At 35.9% G+C, this 22,742-nt stretch overlaps 2 protein-coding genes across 2 annotated transcripts in view; one reads left to right on the plus strand and one right to left on the minus strand.

Moving 5' to 3' along the window:
- The window catches only part of LOC106711239 (rho guanine nucleotide exchange factor 18), a 49,582-nt gene that overhangs the window by 26,283 nt on the left and 557 nt on the right, over positions 1–22,742 (minus strand). The window contains exons 2-8 of the mRNA XM_045684328.1: positions 22,322–22,387; positions 12,340–12,449; positions 11,903–12,019; positions 11,391–11,511; positions 3,701–3,824; positions 2,705–2,810; positions 1,936–2,096 (exon numbers count right to left, since the gene is read on the minus strand). Of these exons, the coding sequence (XP_045540284.1) occupies positions 1,936–2,096; positions 2,705–2,810; positions 3,701–3,824; positions 11,391–11,511; positions 11,903–12,019; positions 12,340–12,449; positions 22,322–22,367 (785 nt within the window). The 5' untranslated portion in view covers positions 22,368–22,387. The remainder of the gene's footprint in view (positions 1–1,935; positions 2,097–2,704; positions 2,811–3,700; positions 3,825–11,390; positions 11,512–11,902; positions 12,020–12,339; positions 12,450–22,321; positions 22,388–22,742) is intronic.
- Positions 4,496–6,351, plus strand: LOC123722438. Its single transcript, XM_045684326.1, has 2 exons — positions 4,496–5,336; positions 6,158–6,351. Exons 1-2 carry the CDS (start codon positions 4,729–4,731, stop codon positions 6,270–6,272), a joined length of 723 nt encoding a protein of 240 aa, XP_045540282.1. The 5' UTR covers positions 4,496–4,728; the 3' UTR covers positions 6,273–6,351.

Genomic DNA, 22,742 nt, shown 5'->3' on the forward strand with positions numbered 1-22,742 from the left:
GTGTTTTGTATACTACTTCAGAAGTGTATGAACTTTTTGATTAAACTTAAATATTATTCGAATATTAGGTGTGCGTATACACATGAACGTAATGTTCGTTTGTGTAGGTGTGTGTGTACATAATGTGCGTACAGTTGTACGTGTGTGTAAGTGTGCGTGTACGTAATGTGCGTACAGTTGTACGTGTGTGTAAGTGTGCGTGTACGTAATGTGCGTACAGATGTACGTGTGTGTAAGTGTGCGTGTACGTAATGTGCGTACAGTTGTACGTGTGTGTAAGTGTGCGTGTACGTAATGTGCGTACAGATGTACGTGTGTGTAAGTGTGCGTGTACGTAATGTGCGTACAGTTGTACGTGTGTGTAAGTGTGCGTGTACGTAATGTGCGTACAGATGTACGTGTGTGTACGTGTGCGTGTACGTAATGTGCGTACAGTTGTACGTGTGTGTAAGTATGCGTGTACGTAATGTGCGTACAGTTGTACGTGTGTGTAAGTGTGCGTGTACGTAATGTGCGTACAGTTGTACGTGTGTGTAAGTGTGCGTGTACGTAATGTGCGTACAGATGTACGTGTGTGTACGTGTGCGTGTACGTAATGTGCGTACAGTTGTACGTGTGTGTAAGTGTGCGTGTACGTAATGTGCGTACAGATGTACGTGTGTGTACGTGTGCGTGTACGTAATGTGCGTACAGTTGTACGTGTGTGTAAGTGTGCGTGTACGTAATGTGCGTACAGATGTACGTGTGTGTAAGTGTGCGTGTACGTAATGTGCGTACAGTTGTACGTGTGTGTAAGTGTGCGTGTACGTAATGTGCGTACAGATGTACGTGTGTGTACGTGTGCGTGTACGTAATGTGCGTACAGTTGTACGTGTGTGTAAGTGTGCGTGTACGTAATGTGCGTACAGTTGTACGTGTGTGTAAGTGTGCGTGTACGTAATGTGCGTACAGTTGTACGTGTGTGTAAGTGTGCGTGTACGTAATGTGCGTACAGATGTACGTGTGTGTACGTGTGCGTGTACGTAATGTGCGTACAGTTGTACGTGTGTGTAAGTGTGCGTGTACGTAATGTGCGTACAGATGTACGTGTGTGTACGTGTGCGTGTACGTAATGTGCGTACAGTTGTACGTGTGTGTAAGTGTGCGTGTACGTAATGTGCGTACAGATGTACGTGTGTGTACGTGTGCGTGTACGTAATGTGCGTACAGTTGTACGTGTGTGTAAGTGTGCGTGTACGTAATGTGCGTACAGTTGTACGTGTGTGTAAGTGTGCGTGTACGTAATGTGCGTACAGATGTACGTGTGTGTACGTGTGCGTGTACGTAATGTGCGTACAGATGTACGTGTGTGTACGTGTGCGTGTACGTAATGTGCGTACAGTTGTACGTGTGTGTAAGTGTGCGTGTACGTAATGTGCGTACAGTTGTACGTGTGTGTAAGTGTGCGTGTACGTAATGTGCGTACAGATGTACGTGTGTGTACGTGTGCGTGTACGTAATGTGCGTACAGTTGTACGTGTGTGTAAGTGTGCGTGTACGTAATGTGCGTACAGATGTACGTGTGTGTACGTGTGCGTGTACGTAATGTGCGTACAGTTGTACGTGTGTGTAAGTGTGCGTGTACGTAATGTGCGTACAGATGTACGTGTGTGTACGTGTGCGTGTACGTAATGTGCGTACAGTTGTACGTGTGTGTAAGTGTGCGTGTACGTAATGTGCGTACAGTTGTACGTGTGTGTAAGTGTGCGTGTACGTAATGTGCGTACAGTTGTACGTGTGTGTAAGTGTGCGTGTACGTAATGTGCGTACAGATGTACGTGTGTGTACGTGTGCGTGTACGTAATGTGCGTACAGATGTACGTGTGTGTACGTGTGCGTGTACGTAATATGCGTATAGTTGTACGTGTGTGTATGTGCGTGCAGTGATGTACTCACGCGTTGGCAGGTGGCGCGGGCTGTGCGGGCTGCACTGCGGCGACAATGCTGGGGGTGGAGACAGACTTCTGCAGCGGGAGACGCGCCGCCAGCCGCCCGCCGCTCACCGCCGCGCCGCCGCCCGCAGCGCGCAGAGCCAGCGTCACCTTCTCGAAGTCTTTCTGTTATACAAATTGAAGACAGACGTCAAGTGGAAGTAATACCAAGTACAATCTGATGAGTGTGGTGCCGGAGGATTTAATTTAGTCCTCTTTCCCTTCCAACCCTCTTCTTATAAGGAAAGGATGGGAAGGGGAGATGGATTTGATGGAGGAGGAGATGCAAAGGAAGGTTAAATATTATTTTTTTGCGCGTTGCCTCCTTCGTAGATTGAGGGTAGGCAACGCATCTGCAATTGCGAATGTCTATAAGCAGCGGTCGCTTCGCCATTTCGGCGAATTCATTTGGCCGCTTGCAAATTTACCACCTTGTAATATAGAAAAAAACAAATACACAAAACACTTTATTATACCTTGTCTATTTACTTTAAAACTCAAACCTATGAAGTATCAAATTCTTCACATATGAAATGTAATACAATGAAAACAATAATAAATTAACAATTATAGAACAGAAGTAAATTCCCTATGAACCTTTTTATTACTAAGCGATAGAATAAAAAATACAACATTTCCATGCCACAATTTACGAATAAGAGTCCTGCAGTTATTCGCTTAGTGGAAAAGGAGTTTAAGGTGAATTTAGTGTTCACATATCAAGTTGTACTCACAGCTAAGTCATTATCATTGAGTGAGTGTGTGGAGTGTCGCACGGGGCGCGGCACCTCGCTCTCAGACTCCATTGATGATAGAGAAGCGCTGTGCCCATTCAGATTACTGACAAACATTACATAACAGTATAATTATTTGTTCTGAAAATCCAATATATATCCAATTATACACATAAGTCATGTATATAATACTGGTAGACTATACTAGGCATAATAATAATAACAATCCAATCAGGTAATAATAACGAAGTAACCCTAGTTACTCTTAAACGAGGTTTAGGCTAAGCGCCATCTGCACCCGGCCACCTCAAGCCCGGTGAAAATGCCTCTTCAAGACAAACAGTGACTACTCAGTCACAAAAAAAATACTAGGCATACATAAATTACTATTGCTAAGCTCTATATAGAGCTATATTAAAACTATTTGTTAGAATTCATTCGTTGTTCAGATATTCCTGGTTTTATATCAACTGCTACATACTACTTTTGCTTTTATGATTTCTAATTTATATATTAACTAGCTTTTACCCGCGACTCCGTCCGCGCGGAATAAAAAATAGAAAACGGGGTAAAAATTATCCTATGTCCGTCTCCTGGTTCTAAGCTACCTGCCCACCAATTTTCAGTCAAATCGATTCAGCCGTTCTTGAGTTATAAATAGTGTAACTAACACAACTTTCTTTTATATATATAGATAATGAAATTGCATTTTTTCTCTCTATCGTTACTTATGTCTCTAATGTGGCCATAATGGATCCGATAATATGGAACATTACATTGCAGTATACTACAGAAGGGATTTGTACTAATTATTTTTAATAATGCCCTACAAAGTTTACAAAGTCCCTGCACAAAACACAATTTTAGTTATCAGGGGAACATAAAGTAATACAGGGGCGAGAAACACAAACATCCCTTCGCAGTCGACCCACCTGTAGTATTACTAAGTAAATCTTACTTAACCACGATCAGATATAAACTTTGAATTTTTATTACCTTCTCTGTCGCCTAGCGTCAGGTGGCTTAGCGCCGGGCTCAAGCGCAGCCCAAGAGCTGCGCCGGCCCTCGTCACGTCTGTCCCACCCCCAGCCGCCCCAACCACCCCATTGCCGCGCATCCCCTGGAACAATACAAAATTACAATGTTATTAAAAAAACACTTATAACTTAATGCTCTACATTTTATTTTGACTCTGCTAAGCTAAGAAAACTTTGCCATACCACATAACATTGCAAAGAGAATGTGAGGAAGGTTAGATTACAACATTTTTTTATATTAGGTCCTTACATATGAAATTGGCGTTTTTCGTACTGGCCACTTTAATCACGAATGTCTCCTCTTTGGTAAGGAATTCCAAATTCAAATTTGTACAGCTATAGACTCATGTATTTGTGGTTCGATGACCGTCATTCATTTGTTTTTTTTCTTCTGTTTTTTTTCTGTTTGCGTCACTCATTTTACAAAATGGAAAACTTAAAATATCGCATTATTTACGAGTACGAGTTCCGCCGTGGTACTAGTGCTGCGGAAACGACTCGAAGGGTGAATGATGTGTATGGCGGTCGTGTTGCAAAAGAAAACACAGTTCGTTTTTGGTTCCAACGTTTTCGTTCTGGAAATTTCGATCTGCAGAACAAGCCCCGTGGACGGCCTGAGACTCAAGTTGATAATGAAGAGTTGAAGGCTATTGTGGAAGCGGATCCATCGCAAACCACGTCCGAGTTAGCTGCAGGCTGCGATGTTAGTTGTTACGAATTGCTTCGTTAATCTTTGACATTTCATACTCTTTGTCGATGCTTTCTGTTCGCGTGCCTTTCTCTTCCCTTTCCGACTTCTGTTACAACAGACAACAGTGTAAAAACGTGTTACAAATAAATCAATTGCAAGAAACAGACTTTTATTCAAGAAACTAATGTTAAAACATAACATTTTTGGTCCTTCGAGCTTTCAAGAGTACCGTGAGTGCAATATCACAATTTATTATTGTATATTAATTTTTTCGACAACGCCGACTACAATAAAAAATGGCGACACAAGAAGATGGTGGCGAAAGAAATATCTTAGACAATTTAAAAGTACAAAGAAGTTCCATCAAAGGAAAACTTACTCGCATATATAATTATATACAAAATTACGATCTTACAAATAATATATATGAGATTAAAGCAAGACAATCGGAAGTTGATAGAATTTTCCAGAAGTTTGACGAGGTGCAATCCAACATTGAACTTTTTGATTATGAAGATACAACTCGGAACGAACAAGAACGTAGCAGCTTCGAAAATAAATACTTCAGTGTAAAAGCAAGAATAGAGGAACTACTATGCGGACCCATTGTGCAACCAAATACATCAAACATTTATGATCGTCTTAGCTCCAATACGAATTCAGACTACAGAAAACCCAGGGTAAAACTACCGCAGTTAGAGCTGCCGAAGTTCGACGGTGATATAAGACAATGGCCTGCATTCAAGAACATTTTCATGGCCTCCGTGGATAATGCTGACATACCAGTCGTGAATAAGCTACAATATCTGAAAACGGCATTAACTGGAGAAGCTGCTGGTCTTATATCTTCACTACTAATTACTGAAGAGAACTATGTCAGGGCTCTAGATATCCTCAACCAAAGGTATGAAAACAAAACTATAATTGTTAATTTCCATTTGAAAGCTATTACAAACTTTACTACTATAACTAGATATAATCTAAAAGAATTTCTTGTCACATTGCAGCAAAGTTTAGATTCTTTAAAAGCTATAAATTTACCTGTCAACAGTTGGGATGCTTTATTAGTATTCTTAATATCTCAAAAATTAGATAACTCATTGCGTGCTGCATGGGAATTGAATAGGAAAGAAAACACTATTGCTAGTTTGGGTGAGCTACTTGAGTTTATGAATGGTCGTAGAACTGCCTTTGAATTAATAAATGATAAATTTCATGAAAAACATGGTTCAAAATTATCTTATGTTGCCTCTGTTGAAGTTAATACATCTTGCATATTATGTAAAAAACCACATTATCTGTATAAATGTCCAAATTATCTTGAATTACCAGTACATGATCGTATAGAATTAATTAAATCTAAGTCTTTGTGTTATAACTGTTTACAGCCTTACCAAGTTAAACATAAGTGTTCAAAATATAAATGTCAAATGTGTCGTGGTAGACATCACACCTCTATACATTATGAGAAAACTCAACAGGTTAGTCATGCTTCAATGAATGTGTGTGACAACCAACAAACATATTCTCTACAAAATGCTACTCCAATAGGTACACCTAACACTAATACTAACATTAATTACTATCACATGCAACCACATGCATCTAACTTACAATCACAAAATGTGACATCTAATCAAACATCTCTTTTACATGAAAATACTAATACTACTTCTACTGTATTAATGTCTAACACTAATAAACAACAAATATTGCTTTCTACAGCTATTGTGCAAATACAAGACTCTTTGGGCAAGTGGGTGAACGCGCGAGCTCTTTTGGATGCTGGGAGCCAGGTAAACATTGTTACCCACAGACTAGCCTCTGCTTTGCGACTTAATTTCCAGTATGATGCTTGTGTCATACAAGGTGTTGGCAACAGTCATTCTCAATCACAAGTTAGTATCAATACAAATATTTCATCTCATTACAATGATTACAAAGCTAATCTCACATTTATAGTGATGGACAATATTGCAGTGCCATTACCTCATAACTATATACCCACACATACATGGCACATTCCACCTAAGGTGACAAATACTCTTGCTGATCCTACATTTTTCATACCCAGCACGGTTGATCTACTCATTGGGGCAGAACTATTCTATTCATTATTATTAACAGGCCGAATAAAACTTGGTTCACATTTACCTTTCTTAATAGAGACTATATTTGGATGGGTTGTTTCTGGTGCATATATTCCAGATACTCAACAACTTACAAACAACTGCATAACACATATTAGTATGCATCTATCTTATAACTCTACAGACAAATTACTTCAGGCCTTTTGGGAACAGGAGGAGTTGCCTCAAAAACAATTACTCTCCCCTGAAGATAAATATTGTGAAAACCTATTCACATCTACTACTATACAAGACAATAATGGCAAATACATAGTAGATTTACCGATACTATCTGAAAAGCTCAAAGAGCTAGGTAATTCTTTCAAAACTGCTTATTGTTGCTTACTTAAACTTGAGTCAAGATTTAACAAAGATGCTAGCCTACACAAAAAATACAAAGCATTCATTAATGAGTTTTTAGAGCTTGGACATGCACACTATATTGAAAACTTCTCATCATCAGATGAACATGCTTATTACATGCCTCATTTTCCTATCATAAGACCTGAGAGTGTTTCTACAAAATTACGCACAGTATTTAATGCCAGTGCTAAGACATCTAGTGGTTTATCGCTTAATGATATTCTATATGAAGGTCCTAACATTTACAATGATATATTTGATATAATACTTTGCTTTCGACTTTATAAATATGCTTTCATTTGTGATATTGTTAAAATGTATAGAAATATCTGGGTTAATCCTAAATTTACAGCCCTACAGAGAATTTTATGGCGGAATTCAAACACAGAACCATTGAAATGCTTAGAACTAAAAACTGTTACATATGGTACTAAGAGCGCTCCTTTCCTTGCTTGCCGCACAATGCAACATTTAGCTGATAAATACATAAACACTCATAAGCTAGCTGCAGAATGTATAAAGTCTAGTTCTTATATGGATGATTATTTATGTGGTGCTCAGTCCGTGGAGCAATGTGTAGAATTATGTACTCAGCTCATTGACTTATTGAGTAAAGCTGGTTTCGAATTGCATAAATGGTCAACTAATCATTCAGAGATATTATCACATGTCTTAAAGTTAGATTGTACACAAACTGAGAACAATTCTTACAACTTTTTATCTCACACCCCAGTCAAAACTCTTGGTTTACAGTGGATACCTACTAAAGATGTACTTCAACTTTCCATTCCTAATTCAAGTGACAACTCTCAATGTACCAAAAGGAATGTTTTATCTCAAATTGCACAAATATATGATCCTATTGGTTTACTATCTCCAACAATTATATTAGCAAAAATATTAATGCAAGATATTTGGAAACAAAATATAGATTGGGATTCTTTAATTCCTCAAGAATTGTTGGAAATTTGGAATATGTTCATTTCACAATTACATTCTTTAAAAGATATACAGATTCCTAGATATTACTTTTCTGATATTCCTACAGATATCATTTTGTTAGGGTTCAGTGATGCTTCACAGAAAGCCTATGGAGCATGTTTATATTTAAGAGCAACTTATCCTAACAAAGAGATTACATGTACTTTAGTAACGGCTAAGTCTAAAGTTGCACCTATTAAAAAGCAACAGTCAATCCCTAGACTAGAATTGTGTGGAGCACTACTTTTAGCTCAGTTAACTAACAGATTTTTAGATACAACTAAAAATAAAATCAATATTTCATGTATATATTTATTTACAGATTCTTCAATTGTATTAAGTTGGATAAAATCACCATACAAACATAAACATGACACATATGTTACCCATAGACTCATGCTTATCATTAATACTACACAGGGTGACAACTGGTATTACATTAATACTAAACAAAATCCAGCTGACTTAATTACACGAGGTGTCATGCCAAATGCACTTCCATCATGCTCTTTATGGTGGAGTGGACCTTCTTGGTTAACACAAGACCAAACATTGTGGCCTATCACTGCAAATATACCTGAAAATGATAGTCAAAAAGTAATTGATTTGTCAACAACTAAAGTGGTAAATATTTGTACAAAAATAACTATTAATTACTCATTCTTCTATGATCACTTTTGTAAGATCTCTAATTTTACTCGCTTAACTAGGTCAGTAGCATATATATTTAGATTCATATATAATTTAAAAAACAAAACTAACAAACACATTTCTTATTTATCAGTCTCTGAACTCAAACATGCACATAATTTTATCATTCAAACATCACAACATCAGTCATTCCCAAAAGAAATTAGCGAATTACAAAATGCTCAGAATAATAATACACAGTCAGATCACATAAGCACACATAAATTATACACATTTACTTCTAGCCCTATCAGAAACTTAAATCCTTTTTTAGATGAAAATCATTTGTTAAGAGTGGGAGGGCGCATTCAGCACTCAGACATACCATATAGTCAGGCACACCCTATTATATTAGCTGCTAAAAACCACATAACTACATTAATTGTACGTCATTATCATCTCAAATTACTTCATGCGGGAGTTCAAAACACATTATACAACATAAGGCTCACTTACTGGCCAATACATGGTAGACGTGAAGTTAAGAAATGTATTCACACATGTGTAAGATGTACTAGGTACAGAGGAACAGTCTGTGGACAACAAATGTCAAACCTACCAACTCCTAGGGTTACATTAACTCGTGTTTTCACGCACGTAGGAATAGATTTTAGTGGTGCTGTTTCCATCAGAAACACTATGGCTAGAAACTGCAGATATTTAAAAGGATATATTTGTTTGTGTGTTTGGCTACTAGGGCAATTCATTTAGAATTAGTGACAGACCTGTCATCTCAAGCTTTTATATGTGCTTTAAAGAGGTTTATATTTAGACGAGGATTGCCTACTTGTTTGTATACAGATAATGCAACGAATTTCAAGGGTGCAAAATCTGAACTTCATGATCTTTATAAAATGTTTAAAAATGACAAATGTTATAGTGAAATAACCGATTTTTGTGCTTCTAATAACATAGAGTTCAATTTTACTATACCGTTAGCTAGCCATATGGGTGGTATTTACGAAGCAGGTATAAAATCTGTTAAGTCACTACTTAAGAGATATTTGTTTACTACTAAGTTAACATATGAATTACTTTACACTGTATTAGTGCAGATAGAAGGAATATTAAATTCCAGACCTTTGTATCCTATCACGGATTTGCCAAATGATTTAACTTGTCTAACACCGGCTCATTTTATCATAGGTACAGCTATAACAGACTTACCTGAGCCTAATTTACTAGAAATAAATGAGTCTAGACTTAATATTTACAAAAGAATAATACAATTAAAACAGAGATTTTGGAAACAATTCTATTTCAGTTATTTATCAGAGTTACAAACTAGAAACAAGTGGTTAAAGATTCATAATAATTTAAATATTGGAGATTTAGTAATAATTAAAGATGAAGTTACTCCCCCCACATTTTGGCCTCTAGGCAGGGTAATTTCTACCAAAATGAATAAAACGGATGGCCTTATCAGGTCAGTTGTTATCCGTACTTCTAAAGGAGACTATGCTAGACCTATTCATAAGTTAATTTTGTTACCTACTAGAACATAAATTTAAATCTACTTAGAAGCTACTTTAATTTTTTTGTTACTTAGTTACTAGTGTTATGTTATGATTACTACTTCTATTATTATAATTGATTTGCTACAAAAGTGTAAAGAATACTTACCTTGTGTGTACATCATACTTACCTTGTTAACTATTAATACTATTACTTAAATAATGTAACTACTAGATTCTATTGTGTTATTTTAGAGTTATATAATCTCACTATTTGTAAAAAGGGCGAGAATGTTACGAATTGCTTCGTTAATCTTTGACATTTCATACTCTTTGTCGATGCTTTCTGTTCGCGTGCCTTTCTCTTCCCTTTCCGACTTCTGTTACAACAGACAACAGTGTAAAAACGTGTTACAAATAAATCAATTGCAAGAAACAGACTTTTATTCAAGAAACTAATGTTAAAACATAACATTAGTGATAAAACTGTTTTAATTCACTTGAAGCAAATTGGGAAGATTAAAAAGCTTGAAAGGTACCTCACGAATTGACTGAAGCAAACCGGCAAACGCGCGTCGACTGTTGCGTTACATTACTAAACCGGCACAATAATGAAGGTATTTTAAACCGAATCATTACCTGTGATGAAAAATGGGTTCTTTACGATAATCGGAAGCGCTCAGCGCAATGGTTGGATCCTGGCCAGCCAGCCAAATCCTGCCCCAAGCGAAAATTAACCCCAAAAAAGTTACATGTAAGCGTTTGGTGGACTAGTGCCGGTATTGTTCATTACAGTTTTCTCAAATCTGGCCAGACTATTACGGCTGATGTCTATTGTCAGCAATTGCAAACCATGATGGAAAAGCTAGCGGCTAAACAACCTAGGCTGGTCAATCGCTCCACGCCACTGCTGCTTCACGACAACGCTAGACCACACACTGCGCAACAGACGGCTACTAAATTAGAAGAGCTTCAATTGGAAAGTCTAAGACATTCTCCGTACTCCCCGGACCTTGCTCCAACAGATTACCATTTTTTTCGAAATTTGGATAACTTCTTGCAAGGGAAAAAATTCAACTCCGATGGGGCAGTCCAAATCGCCTTCAAATATTTTATTGATTCCCGTCCGACTGTTTTTTTTAGTAAAGGGATCAATGAACTACCTATGAGATGGCAAAAGTGCATAGAAAATAATGGTTCATACTTTGATTAATTAAATATATTACATTAAAAAATATTCGATTTTTTGTTCCTCCCATACAAAACGCCAATTTCATATGTAAGGACCTAATATGTTATTGTTCTTTATTATAAAGCGGGACATGTTACGTGGGTACTCACCACTCCCCTTGCGGCTCTGTGGGTAGAAGTCGAGGTGTGTGGGGGACGAGCACTCGGGCTCGACCACACCATCTTTGCACAGCGACGGACAGGATGTGCTCAGACGGCTGTTACCAGTTGCCTGTCAAATGATCCATTCTTATTTTATCCATTTCGAGCCCTTCTGTATTCTTACGCATACCCTCTTTTTCTATCGATCTTCCTCCACCGCGGTTCACATTCCTCTTTTAACTAATTTATTTATTTATCAACTAACTTTACAGAACAGAACTAACTAGTCCAACTGTCTTTTTTACCCTTGTGACACTATCTGAAGAAATGTAAATCGGATTACGCCATTTTTACCATACATTTTCACATAATTCGAAATATACCAACAACACAACAAGCTCGTAACGGAGAAGTTAGAAATCACGGACTTCTATATGACACGGTCATACCACTCTCGCTTCTTCCACATTCATACATTTACGCATTCATACTCGTCGAAGCAATGTCCTAAGAGTGGATACCAATAGTGGTAGTGGCGCCGCTCGCATGCGCTGCACGGCCGCGTTTAGCCGCCTCAGCTGCTGCAGGCTGTCGTCCAACACGCCCGGGCTGTGCGGGGTTACGCTGATCGTCGGCACCTGGGTCATAAACTACGCCTGAAATTTAACTCCATACAAACACGATCATGATCATATTTGTAAGATTCATCACTTATTTATTTACACTCATAAAGGACTGTTCGACATGTGCCCTGATCAATATGAATTTGTAGGAAACAAGTTAATTTTGCTCCAAGCGCATTACCGTAGCAAACTAAATTCCAATTTCATATCAAGCATATTTCTGTTTCCCTTGGGTGATTATATGTTTCAGACGTTAATAAATAAGTCCGGATATTACACCTGTTACGATTATTGTCGTTTGTGGTAGAAAGGTAGTACAAATGTATTGTTCGCACCTGTGCCCTGGCGGCCGCCATGTTGTCGGGAGGCGTGGCTCTGGGCGCGTGTTCGGTCACCTCGTCCTCGCTGCTGTCAGAACGCGACTCCGAACTCCCACCGCCCTCGTCTGTAATTTATTAATTTAAATTTGATAAGGGACCAGCAACAAGAATAATAATCAAACGAAGCGAAATAGATGATAAATAAAAGGTAGGTATGTATCATGATTCATGCTATGGCCTCCAAGAAAACCGCAGAAAAGAGAAATGTATTTTTGCGTTTCGTCTGTGCATTTAATAACCAGAATTAAATACAAAAAAAAGCCACTGACTATGTTCAATACTACAAATATATTATGTATCATTGAATCGCAATTGCATTTTTTTAGAATAGATTTATTTAAACCACAAAAACATCTATAAGAATCCTATAAACAATTGCGCAAGCAAAATTCGCCATCTTTTTCAAATTTTAGTTACATGAGTATGCATGCATGCCTAGCATGAATATTTGTGACAATCACCTTCGTATCGTCATCGTCTTTTATATATAAAATTAGTATGAGATCTTTGGTGTACTTTAAAGTACACCAAATTGGGGCGCTGCACAAGTCAATGGTGATACTCTTGTCAAAAATATTCGTACTAGGCCCACTGATCGGAATATAAAAAGTTGTAGATACAAAGCTGTTTTTTTTTAATTGTTCAATTCCGAAATTATATTTTTTATTACCACTAAGTTAAAAAGCTATAGCATATTTATGCTATGAAAAAAGCATATTTGAGATTTTTCATTTCATTCATTTGCTTACAGATTACAAGGCAATAAAATTCAGAAGCGTTTCGGGAACAAGCCTCCAAATAGCCCATTTATCCTCGGATAACAATGCGGCATTACGCGAGGGTTGCCAAACGGAATGTAAACATTTCACCCCTTATTTACCATTGTCTGACCCAGTTATAGCCGGGTCAAGGCGCGTGACAATCCTGGCAAATAGCCAACTTATTTGACCCAAGTTGTACGATAAACAAAGATACGAGGGTCAATATAATTTGGTTTGTGAATCTGGTATAGACTGACAAACTTATCTGACCCGGTGGGCGGAAGTTAAACTAAACTATAGTTAACCTAAATTATAGTCGAACAAGGATATGTAATTGTATGAGAGAGGCGCTTCTGTCGCGATTAGTTCTGTCAGAAAATGGGCATAGAAAATGGCATAAAAATATCGACAGAGACGACACCTTATAGCCCCTCTGTCAATGTCAAGCGTCACAAGAACCTTGTCAGACTGTAGCTGCTTTGTATATCAATTTCTATGGCCCTGTAGGTTTTGTATATTTTCTGACAGAACTAAACACGATAACAACACCCCTGTCACTGGACCAGATAAGTTTGTCCTACTATACTTATTTTTTTCTCAGGATCTATTTCATTGTTGGTAGGTTGAAAGGTTTATTCATCGCAAGGATTGCAAACTTTATAGAAAACATAGAGGTGTCAGAGCTCATGAACTATAGAACAAAACAAAAATCTTGATAACATTCAAAACCTAACTTAAATTTGAAGTCATATACGTATATCCTGTAAATGTGGATTTCCACTATTTTGACGTTTCTACAATTGCCTTATCAGTGGAAATCAAGTTTAGTATTTAAAGAAAAGGTATAATCACCTACAGTAAAGCGACAGACAAGACGTGAGCGTTTTACAATAAATTTTACTTGTAAAAGTTTAACTCGTGTTTCGCGCTATAAAACTTAGTTTTGTTCGTAATTGACGTATGTGTTTTACGACTCCATCACGAGTTATCGTTCTTTGCAATAAGTAACAGGCTATAGACAACGGCGAATCTTTACTGTCCATTATAATATTGCTATTCTCATTTATGTCTTTGAATAAAACAGAGACAGCAATAGTATTCACGGTAATGTTTGGATAAACAAATTCACATTAACTTGAAATAATATTTGTTTTGAATCAAAGGGCCTAGCAAGAAAATTTGCTAGAAACTATTTGTAACGCCATCGTCAAAATTTGTGATTTGTAGAGCGTTGTATCTTTTTTCAATTTTGAAATATTTTGTCGTTGAAAAACGAATGACGTTACGAAATCACATATCGTACATATTCGTGATAGGTGAATGTATATATCGAGGTGTATCCAAAAATAACCCTATGGTTTACTGACATCCGATCACGTGGTCGTGAGTTCAAATTCCGCCATTGTGAATCTTATCCTAAAAGACTATAAGTAAATTTAAAATAATCTGTTAAAATTTATAAAAACAAAATAATACAGAGTTTTGATAACGAAATGAAACGATTCGAATTGTAGTATTTCTAATGTACCATTAGAGTCCAAACTCGTATCAACTTGATTTCATGGGTCATTTTATAGTAATTAATAATTCTAAGTGAAGGAATCCTTCCTCCAAAGGAAGTACACTAACCGCTTTAGAAAGGTACAGTAACCGAGTAACTCTACTTATATGGATTCCCTTTGTCCTTAATTCTATTCGACCGGGTGTCGCTTATTCTTTTATTTAATTAATATTTTTAGACTTAATGTCATCAAAGTTCTTAAATGGTTTCTTTCGGTGCCTTCAATACACATTTCGTTCTTCAATATCAATCTATCTTAATGAAGTCAGCTGTTAAATCACATCCGTAATACCTTCCTTAACCAGACTTCGCCGAAGCAGAGTAAAAGATGAAGGATGATAGAAAGAAATAGTATGCTGCATGAAAGTACGAGAAGAATAATTGCGAGAACTGGAATGAATGTGAATTAGATAAAATAGGCTCTGACCCAAATATGTCAGAGGTAGAGAGAAAAAAAAAACCAGACTTCGCCAGCAACATCTGTTACACGAGTGAGACGGCTCTACCGGTAAAATACCACGACCACGAAGAAAACAGACTTGAAATGGAAGTAGTTAGGAGTTTCGTCTGATGAGTGTGCATTCCGAAGGTATAATTTTAGTCCTTTTTCGAAGTGTCTCTGACGGAATAGAGCACACATAGTTAGTATTCTCTTTCTGTGCATCCCTTCCTTTCTTCCGTCGATGAAAGGTTGGCAACGCATATGCAATTGCGGATATTTATAGGCAATGATCGCTTCGCTATTTCGTCGAATTCTGGAGGCAGAATCCTCGTTTGCCACCTTATGAATAAAAAAAAATGTCAGTAAGATATGAACATACGTCTTAAATCTAACAAAGAACGTCTAGAAAGAAACCTTATTAATCACATAAACTTTACATGAAACATAACTGAATGCCGAATACTTCGACTCAACATAAAACAATTTAACGTATTGTAATAACATAGAACAGCCGTGACCAATCAGCACGACGAATGGCCTTCTTAAGTTATGTCTAAACGAAGACTAAACGTCTGTAAAAATGTATCACTCGCCACGAATATATTTCATATTGTTTTTATCATAATTTTTCAGAAGAAAACAAAGTAGAAAAGATATCGTATTTAAATGATCTCAAAAGATGTTACAGTATCTTCTGAAGAATTAAGATACAAGTTTAAGTGACATGTGACATAACATTTAGTTTTCTATATCGAATCGCATGTTCCAGAATATTTGAAACGCCTATAATATTAAATTACAGAATGAAGAACCGATTGTCAACTATTTAATCATAAGTGCAAAAGCCGCTAATGACATTAGTAAGTACTAAAACAACAGAAGCATAAAAATGTCGCAAATATTACAAAATGAAATAATAAAAGCAACATTTTAGGTCCGACATAAACCGAATCGTAAAGAAGCGACATTTTTACCTCGACAAAGTCGTTTACTGCGTATGCGAGGATATTAACGTCTGGGGTTACCATACTTTAACGTTGTATTAGATATGATTTACTACATTAATTAAAGGTAAGTTCTCATGGTTATTTTATAACAGTTTACCTTCTAATATTTTCTAACACAGTGATACACAAATTGATTCAAAACTCCCTGGGGAAGAACCGGTGGGGATATACAATGTTCAACGAAAAAAAATTTAGAAAGGTCTACGAATAAAACTTCTTAATACATGATCCAATGCAAGCTATTCTTTAATGGTAAGAAATAATATCAGTAAATTAACTACACAATATACAAAATGTACTCGGAAACATACAACAACAAAAAGAAAATTGACTTTCGACGTCAATTTGTAAAATATTAACAGAATGCTGACCTGTGAGAGCAAAATTAAAAATGTTCGAATACGCAGATAGTTCTATAGCTGTGCATCGAGAATATTGATTCTGGGAATAACCAACGAGGTCGCGTCGGCCATATGCAAATGTCCGCTGATTCCGATACATTTTATTTAGTGCACATTTAAAAGTACAACCGAGTCAACATAACTCTAAATTTTGTACTACTTTCATGAAAACATTCCACAGTAGTATTAAACAAAAATGTCCGATATATATGTAAAGTAACATTGTTTCCACCACTACTATAGACAGTTTAATTTCAAGTTAAGATTACAATTTTCTTTAAATAGATTAAAGTAATAAAAATTAACAGAAAATAGTCAAGATGGTATGGTCACATAAGCAGGACGCCGCCGGACTACGTCGATAATTTAGCACTACATCTTTCCCTTCCCGGTCGCAGATCCAGAGGCAGACCCAAAACTAGATGGAAAGATGTAGTAGGTACTAAAAGACATGAGTGAGTGCCAAATCTCAGATGAAGATGTTGAGGACAGGGCGAGGTTGTGGAAATTGATTGGAAAAGCCGACCCCACCACCATGTGCAATACAAGCTAGGCAGAGAGAGAGAGAGAGAGAGGGAGTCAATTAGTCACCGAGGACACTCCTTAGTGTAGTTAAGTGATATTCAGTAAGCGAATGTTTAACCATTAAACAACTCTCTAGTTGTCTCTAACCGTGGATTTCTGAGATCAAAAACCCCATTTAAAACATATCTAGTTCAAGTTATCACTTTTTTATCACAGATAACGAAGGAGATGGCGATATGTTTTATACAGAGATATTGGTCTCAGAAACCAACAATTAGGTCATGTAGACAATAATTACAATTGTAATAGACTTTCCCAAATGTTTTATCCTCGTAATAATTTCAACGTGGTACTCTTAGCCCGGTAGCACTTAACCGTTATCTATGTTGTACGTAGAAGCGATAGTCGATACATTTCTAAGGTCTTATGGGTCTGTGAACTTCCGGTGCTTTGAATAAGTATAGTTTTATGTATCCGTATAAAGATTCTTTAAATATTTAATCACATAGTCCCGAGAAATAAAGGTGGTTCTTTCCTGTTGGCCCGATAGACTTGCCGATCAATCAGCCCAATGGGAATATTTTTGTTCAATCTGTGGACTGCATCAGTCCAACAAGAAACACCCAGGGATAACACGCTTTCCATGAAATTTTCCACTCTGTTAAGTCCACAGTTAGTAGTTCCTCAAACTTTTAAAGATCATTAATTACTTTCTTTTTAAATAAGAGCGTAAAGATGCGAGGTACAACTTTGGTACAAAGAGACCTCACACACAGAAAACAATCACAAACTGCAAAAGTATAAAACAAATAATTAAGCCTATTCGTGCAACAGTTGCTGCAACAGCAACTAAAGGCTCCTTGGTCGTAATTTTAGTTTATAATCTGGTCTTAAATGTATAACAATTACAAACTTAAATTATCTTTTTAATAATAACTAGCTGTCGCCCGCGACTCGGCCAGCGCGGAATTAAAAAAAACGCAATAAGTAACCTATGTTTTCTTCCAGACTATGTTCTACATCTGTGCTAAATTTCATCAAGTTCCTCTGAGTCGTTCCGGATATATCTTCAAACAAACATCCATCCATCCATCTAAACTTTCACATTTAAATATTAGTAAGATTACTCGTAAAATACCATATACCTTTTTACACGGGGTAAGAAGATTGTCGGAAGGCTTAAAAGGTGAATGAATGATAAATAATTTGTTAAATGAAAAATAACAAATTCTATTTGCAAGATGAAAATCTGTAGAGCCGACCTTAGATAAAATGAGTTCAAGGTAGTGATATACATAGAACATGGAATTTCATGGAAAAATTTGAAAAATTAGGAAAAATAAATTATTAAGTACAAATTAAAAAGTACACAACATTTAAAAATCTCGTGACAAGAAACATTTACAGCTAAGCCCATACATTAGGGTTGCTCTACTGACATCTCATTACGTAATCAGAATAATCGAAACGCAGGGCGCAACAAGTTATTTCACTAAAACACTTACCTTTATATATCGAGACTACATTTTTGTTCACCAATAGTTTTTATTTCACATTTAACACTGGCTGTTCATAAAAATCAAATTCACATAATTAAGAAAAAAAAAGAAATAACCCGTACACAAAAAATTATAAATGTTGCATGTGTTTACACGATATTTAATTGAAATTAGATTTTAAAATTTACTGCTTGTAATGATGTGATTTATTGATATTATTCGCAAATAACGGAGTGATATACAGGGCCGGCCTGGTGAAAAGCTGGGCGGCCTTTGTACGGGGTATGGTACAGGGCGCAGGCGCGGCATCGATCGCCCACAAGGAGTATTCGAGACTCTGCCCTAACTAGCTGCTGAAAGCGACACAACGAAGCCCAAGTTGGGACGCAACAGGCGATTCAACAGCTATTTCTTATTCAACAAGTCCAACGAATCCTAAGTTGCATTGTTAACTTCAATATATCTTTCAGACTTACTTAACTATGCAATTCAATTCCCAAAGGTTGCAATCCTTTTTAAAAATACGTAGATAATAAATCATTAGTTTGAAAAACACAGCGATAGTTAAAATATCACGGAGCGAATGTTTATTTATAAAATAAAAAATACTTACTAAAAATTATATCGTCATAAAACCTGAGCCTCTGTAATATTTGACACCTTAAGGACATGATGATATTTGCTTCATACAGGAATATCGATCAATTGATTACTAGTTTACAATAACAATTTTATTTTAAAAAGATGGAGGTTTTTTTTACACACTTTTCTTTATTTTTATTTCAAACTAGCTTTTACCCGCGACTCCGTCCGCGCGGAATAAAAAAAATGCACACAAGATAAAAAAGTTCTTGAGTTATAAATAGTGTAACTAACACGACTTTCTTTTATATATATAGATTTAGCTAGAAATCTTAGTCAACGGGAACATATACTGAGCACTAAAAAATAAATTTAAACTAGTCAAGGCTCCGTGATGTCACAAAATCTATTGACAATACATTATACTGTGATAACAAACATTACACAATGGGATTTATAAACAATAGTTTCAGTATTGATAAATATATGCACAATATTTACAGTATCATAATGCATCTAATTTATTTTCGCCCAACTCAGAGAAGGGTAAATTTTTTCGCGGGTATACTTTATTTGGTGTTTCATACAAGAATGTGCGAATTAGGGACCTCAATCTATCAAAAAGCGCCACAAAAATGTATTTAAAAAAAAGAATAATTTGCGTACTAAATACGTAAATTCGTAAATCTTTGGTGTCATAACAATTGTAATGAAAAGTCGTCGTTATTTACTAAATCTGTCCTTATCTTTGACAAAAAAGAGAAAAAAAAATATTTTAACTGAGATTTTTTGTCTCAGAAACGTACGGTAAGCCAACAAAAATATCGCGCATTTAATACTAGTCTGCCGTTTGTCTTTGTCACTGTGAATTTGAAAAGGCTTGTATACGAACATTATTGATGTTATGTCTGTGGAGATTCGTTTTCGATAATTCACATGAGAGATAACACAACAAGTGTAGCGTGGGAAAATTATTTTGTAATAAGATAACATTATCTTCAATATCTATAAATTACTATTTTAGTCTTAAACTAGTGGATTTAGAGTTCAATATCTTTTATCCGTTTCAAGACTTATAAACAAAACTAATACTCAAAAGCTTGGAATTTTACAATAATCTATAGTATAACATAAACAATATCTAATTATTTTAAATATAGACACGTCGTTTTAAAATATATTATATAGACTACTAGCTGTCGCCCGCGACTCCGTCCGCGGGCAGTTAAAAAAAATGAAAAATAGATGTTGGCCGATTCTCAGACCTACTGAATATGCTCACAAAATTTCATGAGAATCGGTCAAGCCGTTTCGGAGGAGTACGGTGACGAAAACTGTGACACGAGAATTTTATATATTAGATAGATGAATGAATTTAAAAGAAGCGCGAGTTGAGATAAGGGTGTGTTTCCACTGTTCAAACACATCTATAAAAATATTTGGCAACCATGTCATTCATCATCATCATCAACCTGCCCTTATCACTATGGAGGGTCGGCACAGTATGTACTACTCCTCCATACATCTCTATCAGCCGTCATATCTGAATTTACCCCCTTCTTCCGAATATCCTCTTTCACACAATCCATCCATACTTTCTTTGGTCTTCCTCTACCTTTATAGCCATCCACATTATATTGTCAACCATGCCATTATAGCTCAAAAAACAAGGACAACAATATTTTTAATTTAGGGCAGTGGAGGCTTGAGTGCATTACATTTATCTTACTGAGTTACGTAACACGCGTCTGGTAGTGATAAGTGTAAACGCGATGCTGTAAGATTATCAAATTTTAAAATCCTGGCTTATTTTTTATTATGACTTATCTAATGTATGACTAGCTGATGCCCGAGACTTCGACCGCTTGGATACATTTTTATAAAATTAGATATAATCATCTATTATTAGTATTAAAAAGATTTTCTTGATCTGGTCATATTAATAAAAATTGTAGTGCCTATATCTGTCTGTATCTATATCTGTAAGTAATATTCAAAAAAAAAAAAACGGCTGGTCTTATTTCTATGAGACTTTGAAGGACTCAGAAGGTGCATATTATGTTACTTTTTAATTAAATTCTGCACTGAATAACTCGAGGGCTACCACTAGTTTCAAATAATGCTACTAAACTTAAAACATATTAGGGGTTACATTTAGCAGAGAGGATTTTTCTTATTTACTAAGTATATTAGAAATGACGTAAATAAGATGTGAAAGAAACAAAGCATTTACTCATAATATATCTATGCTAGTTATTTTGCACTAAACACAATCTGATAGCAATATGACCTTATCTGGACCCTGTTATCTAAGCCAAGCGGAACCAGCTGCTATCGAAAATACTGTAAATAATCCATAAAGCAAATTACACTTGATTTTATTACAACTATATCTACATATATTAAATTGTGTTTGTATGTATATTTTTCTGAATTAATTTCATTTAAATCATAATGTTTTTTTTTTATTATCATGGAAGAAAACAGTGAAAACTAAATGCAATTAATGAAATAGAGTCTAGTGAACATTTATGAATCAAACTAAGTGCAGTAATGCTTTTGTTTAAAGTTAAACATTACTACAAAGTGCAAAAAATACTATTAACACAGATACATAATCCCAAGTAGGGTTGGCAACAGGCGGCCGGCCGTAAAAAATAAATCAAAACAAGGTTTATGAAACCTTGCGTGCCGACCCCACTTAAGTGGGAAAAGGTCAGGGAGATGAAGATGAAAGAATTGCACTTATGAATGTATATCTTTCTACAGAAATCTGTCTGAATAATAGTATTTTTTTTAAACAACAACTGCAATTAGTATTGGAATACAAGCTTAATTTTGCACAATTGTTAAAAATAATAAAAAACATTCCATTGTTTTTTCTTAAATGTATAAATTGAGCCAAGAACGCATGGGAGGAAGGTGAGGGGAAGTAAGTAAAGGGATTCAGGGGCAGATCAAAGACCGCCTGACCTTTTCTCCACCTTTGGCCTACAGCTAACGTCAAGCTATGGTAAAGTTTAAATATTATAAGAGAAAAAGTATATTTTGTTGCCAATTTTGTAATGTTTGGTTGAGTAAATAGTTACCATTTAAATTAATATTCTAAAAAAAGGTCAAATATTAGAGAAAAAGAGTTTAGTTATTACAACTAAATACCTGATGATAAGACGTCTCCTTCAATCACCTGAGGTGGCACATTCATGGCTGCAATAGTCTGCAGATCTGTAAATATATTTCATTATAATAATATTACACATTTTATTCATAGTGTTTTTTCAAATATCTTGGCAGCTCCGTACATAGTACAAGTCACTCTGCAGAACAACATTTTAGGTGTTTCAGGTTGTATAGGAATGTGGCAGAGGGTACTGCGCTGTGAAGCTCAATGTTAGCCACCAAGATATATGAAAAATACATGCTACAAACATATACTTGCTTTGTAATACTTCTAGCTGTATGCCTATCTACTTTGAAATTAACTTTCACCGATCAAGTCATCCCATTCAACAACAGTTGTTAATATGATATGTCTAAAACTAATTGGCATATAAACTTCTAGAGTTTGGCTATTTTTTAT

Source organism: Papilio machaon, chromosome 25, assembly GCF_912999745.1.
Source record: "Papilio machaon chromosome 25, ilPapMach1.1, whole genome shotgun sequence".
Taxonomy (NCBI): domain Eukaryota; kingdom Metazoa; phylum Arthropoda; class Insecta; order Lepidoptera; family Papilionidae; genus Papilio; species Papilio machaon.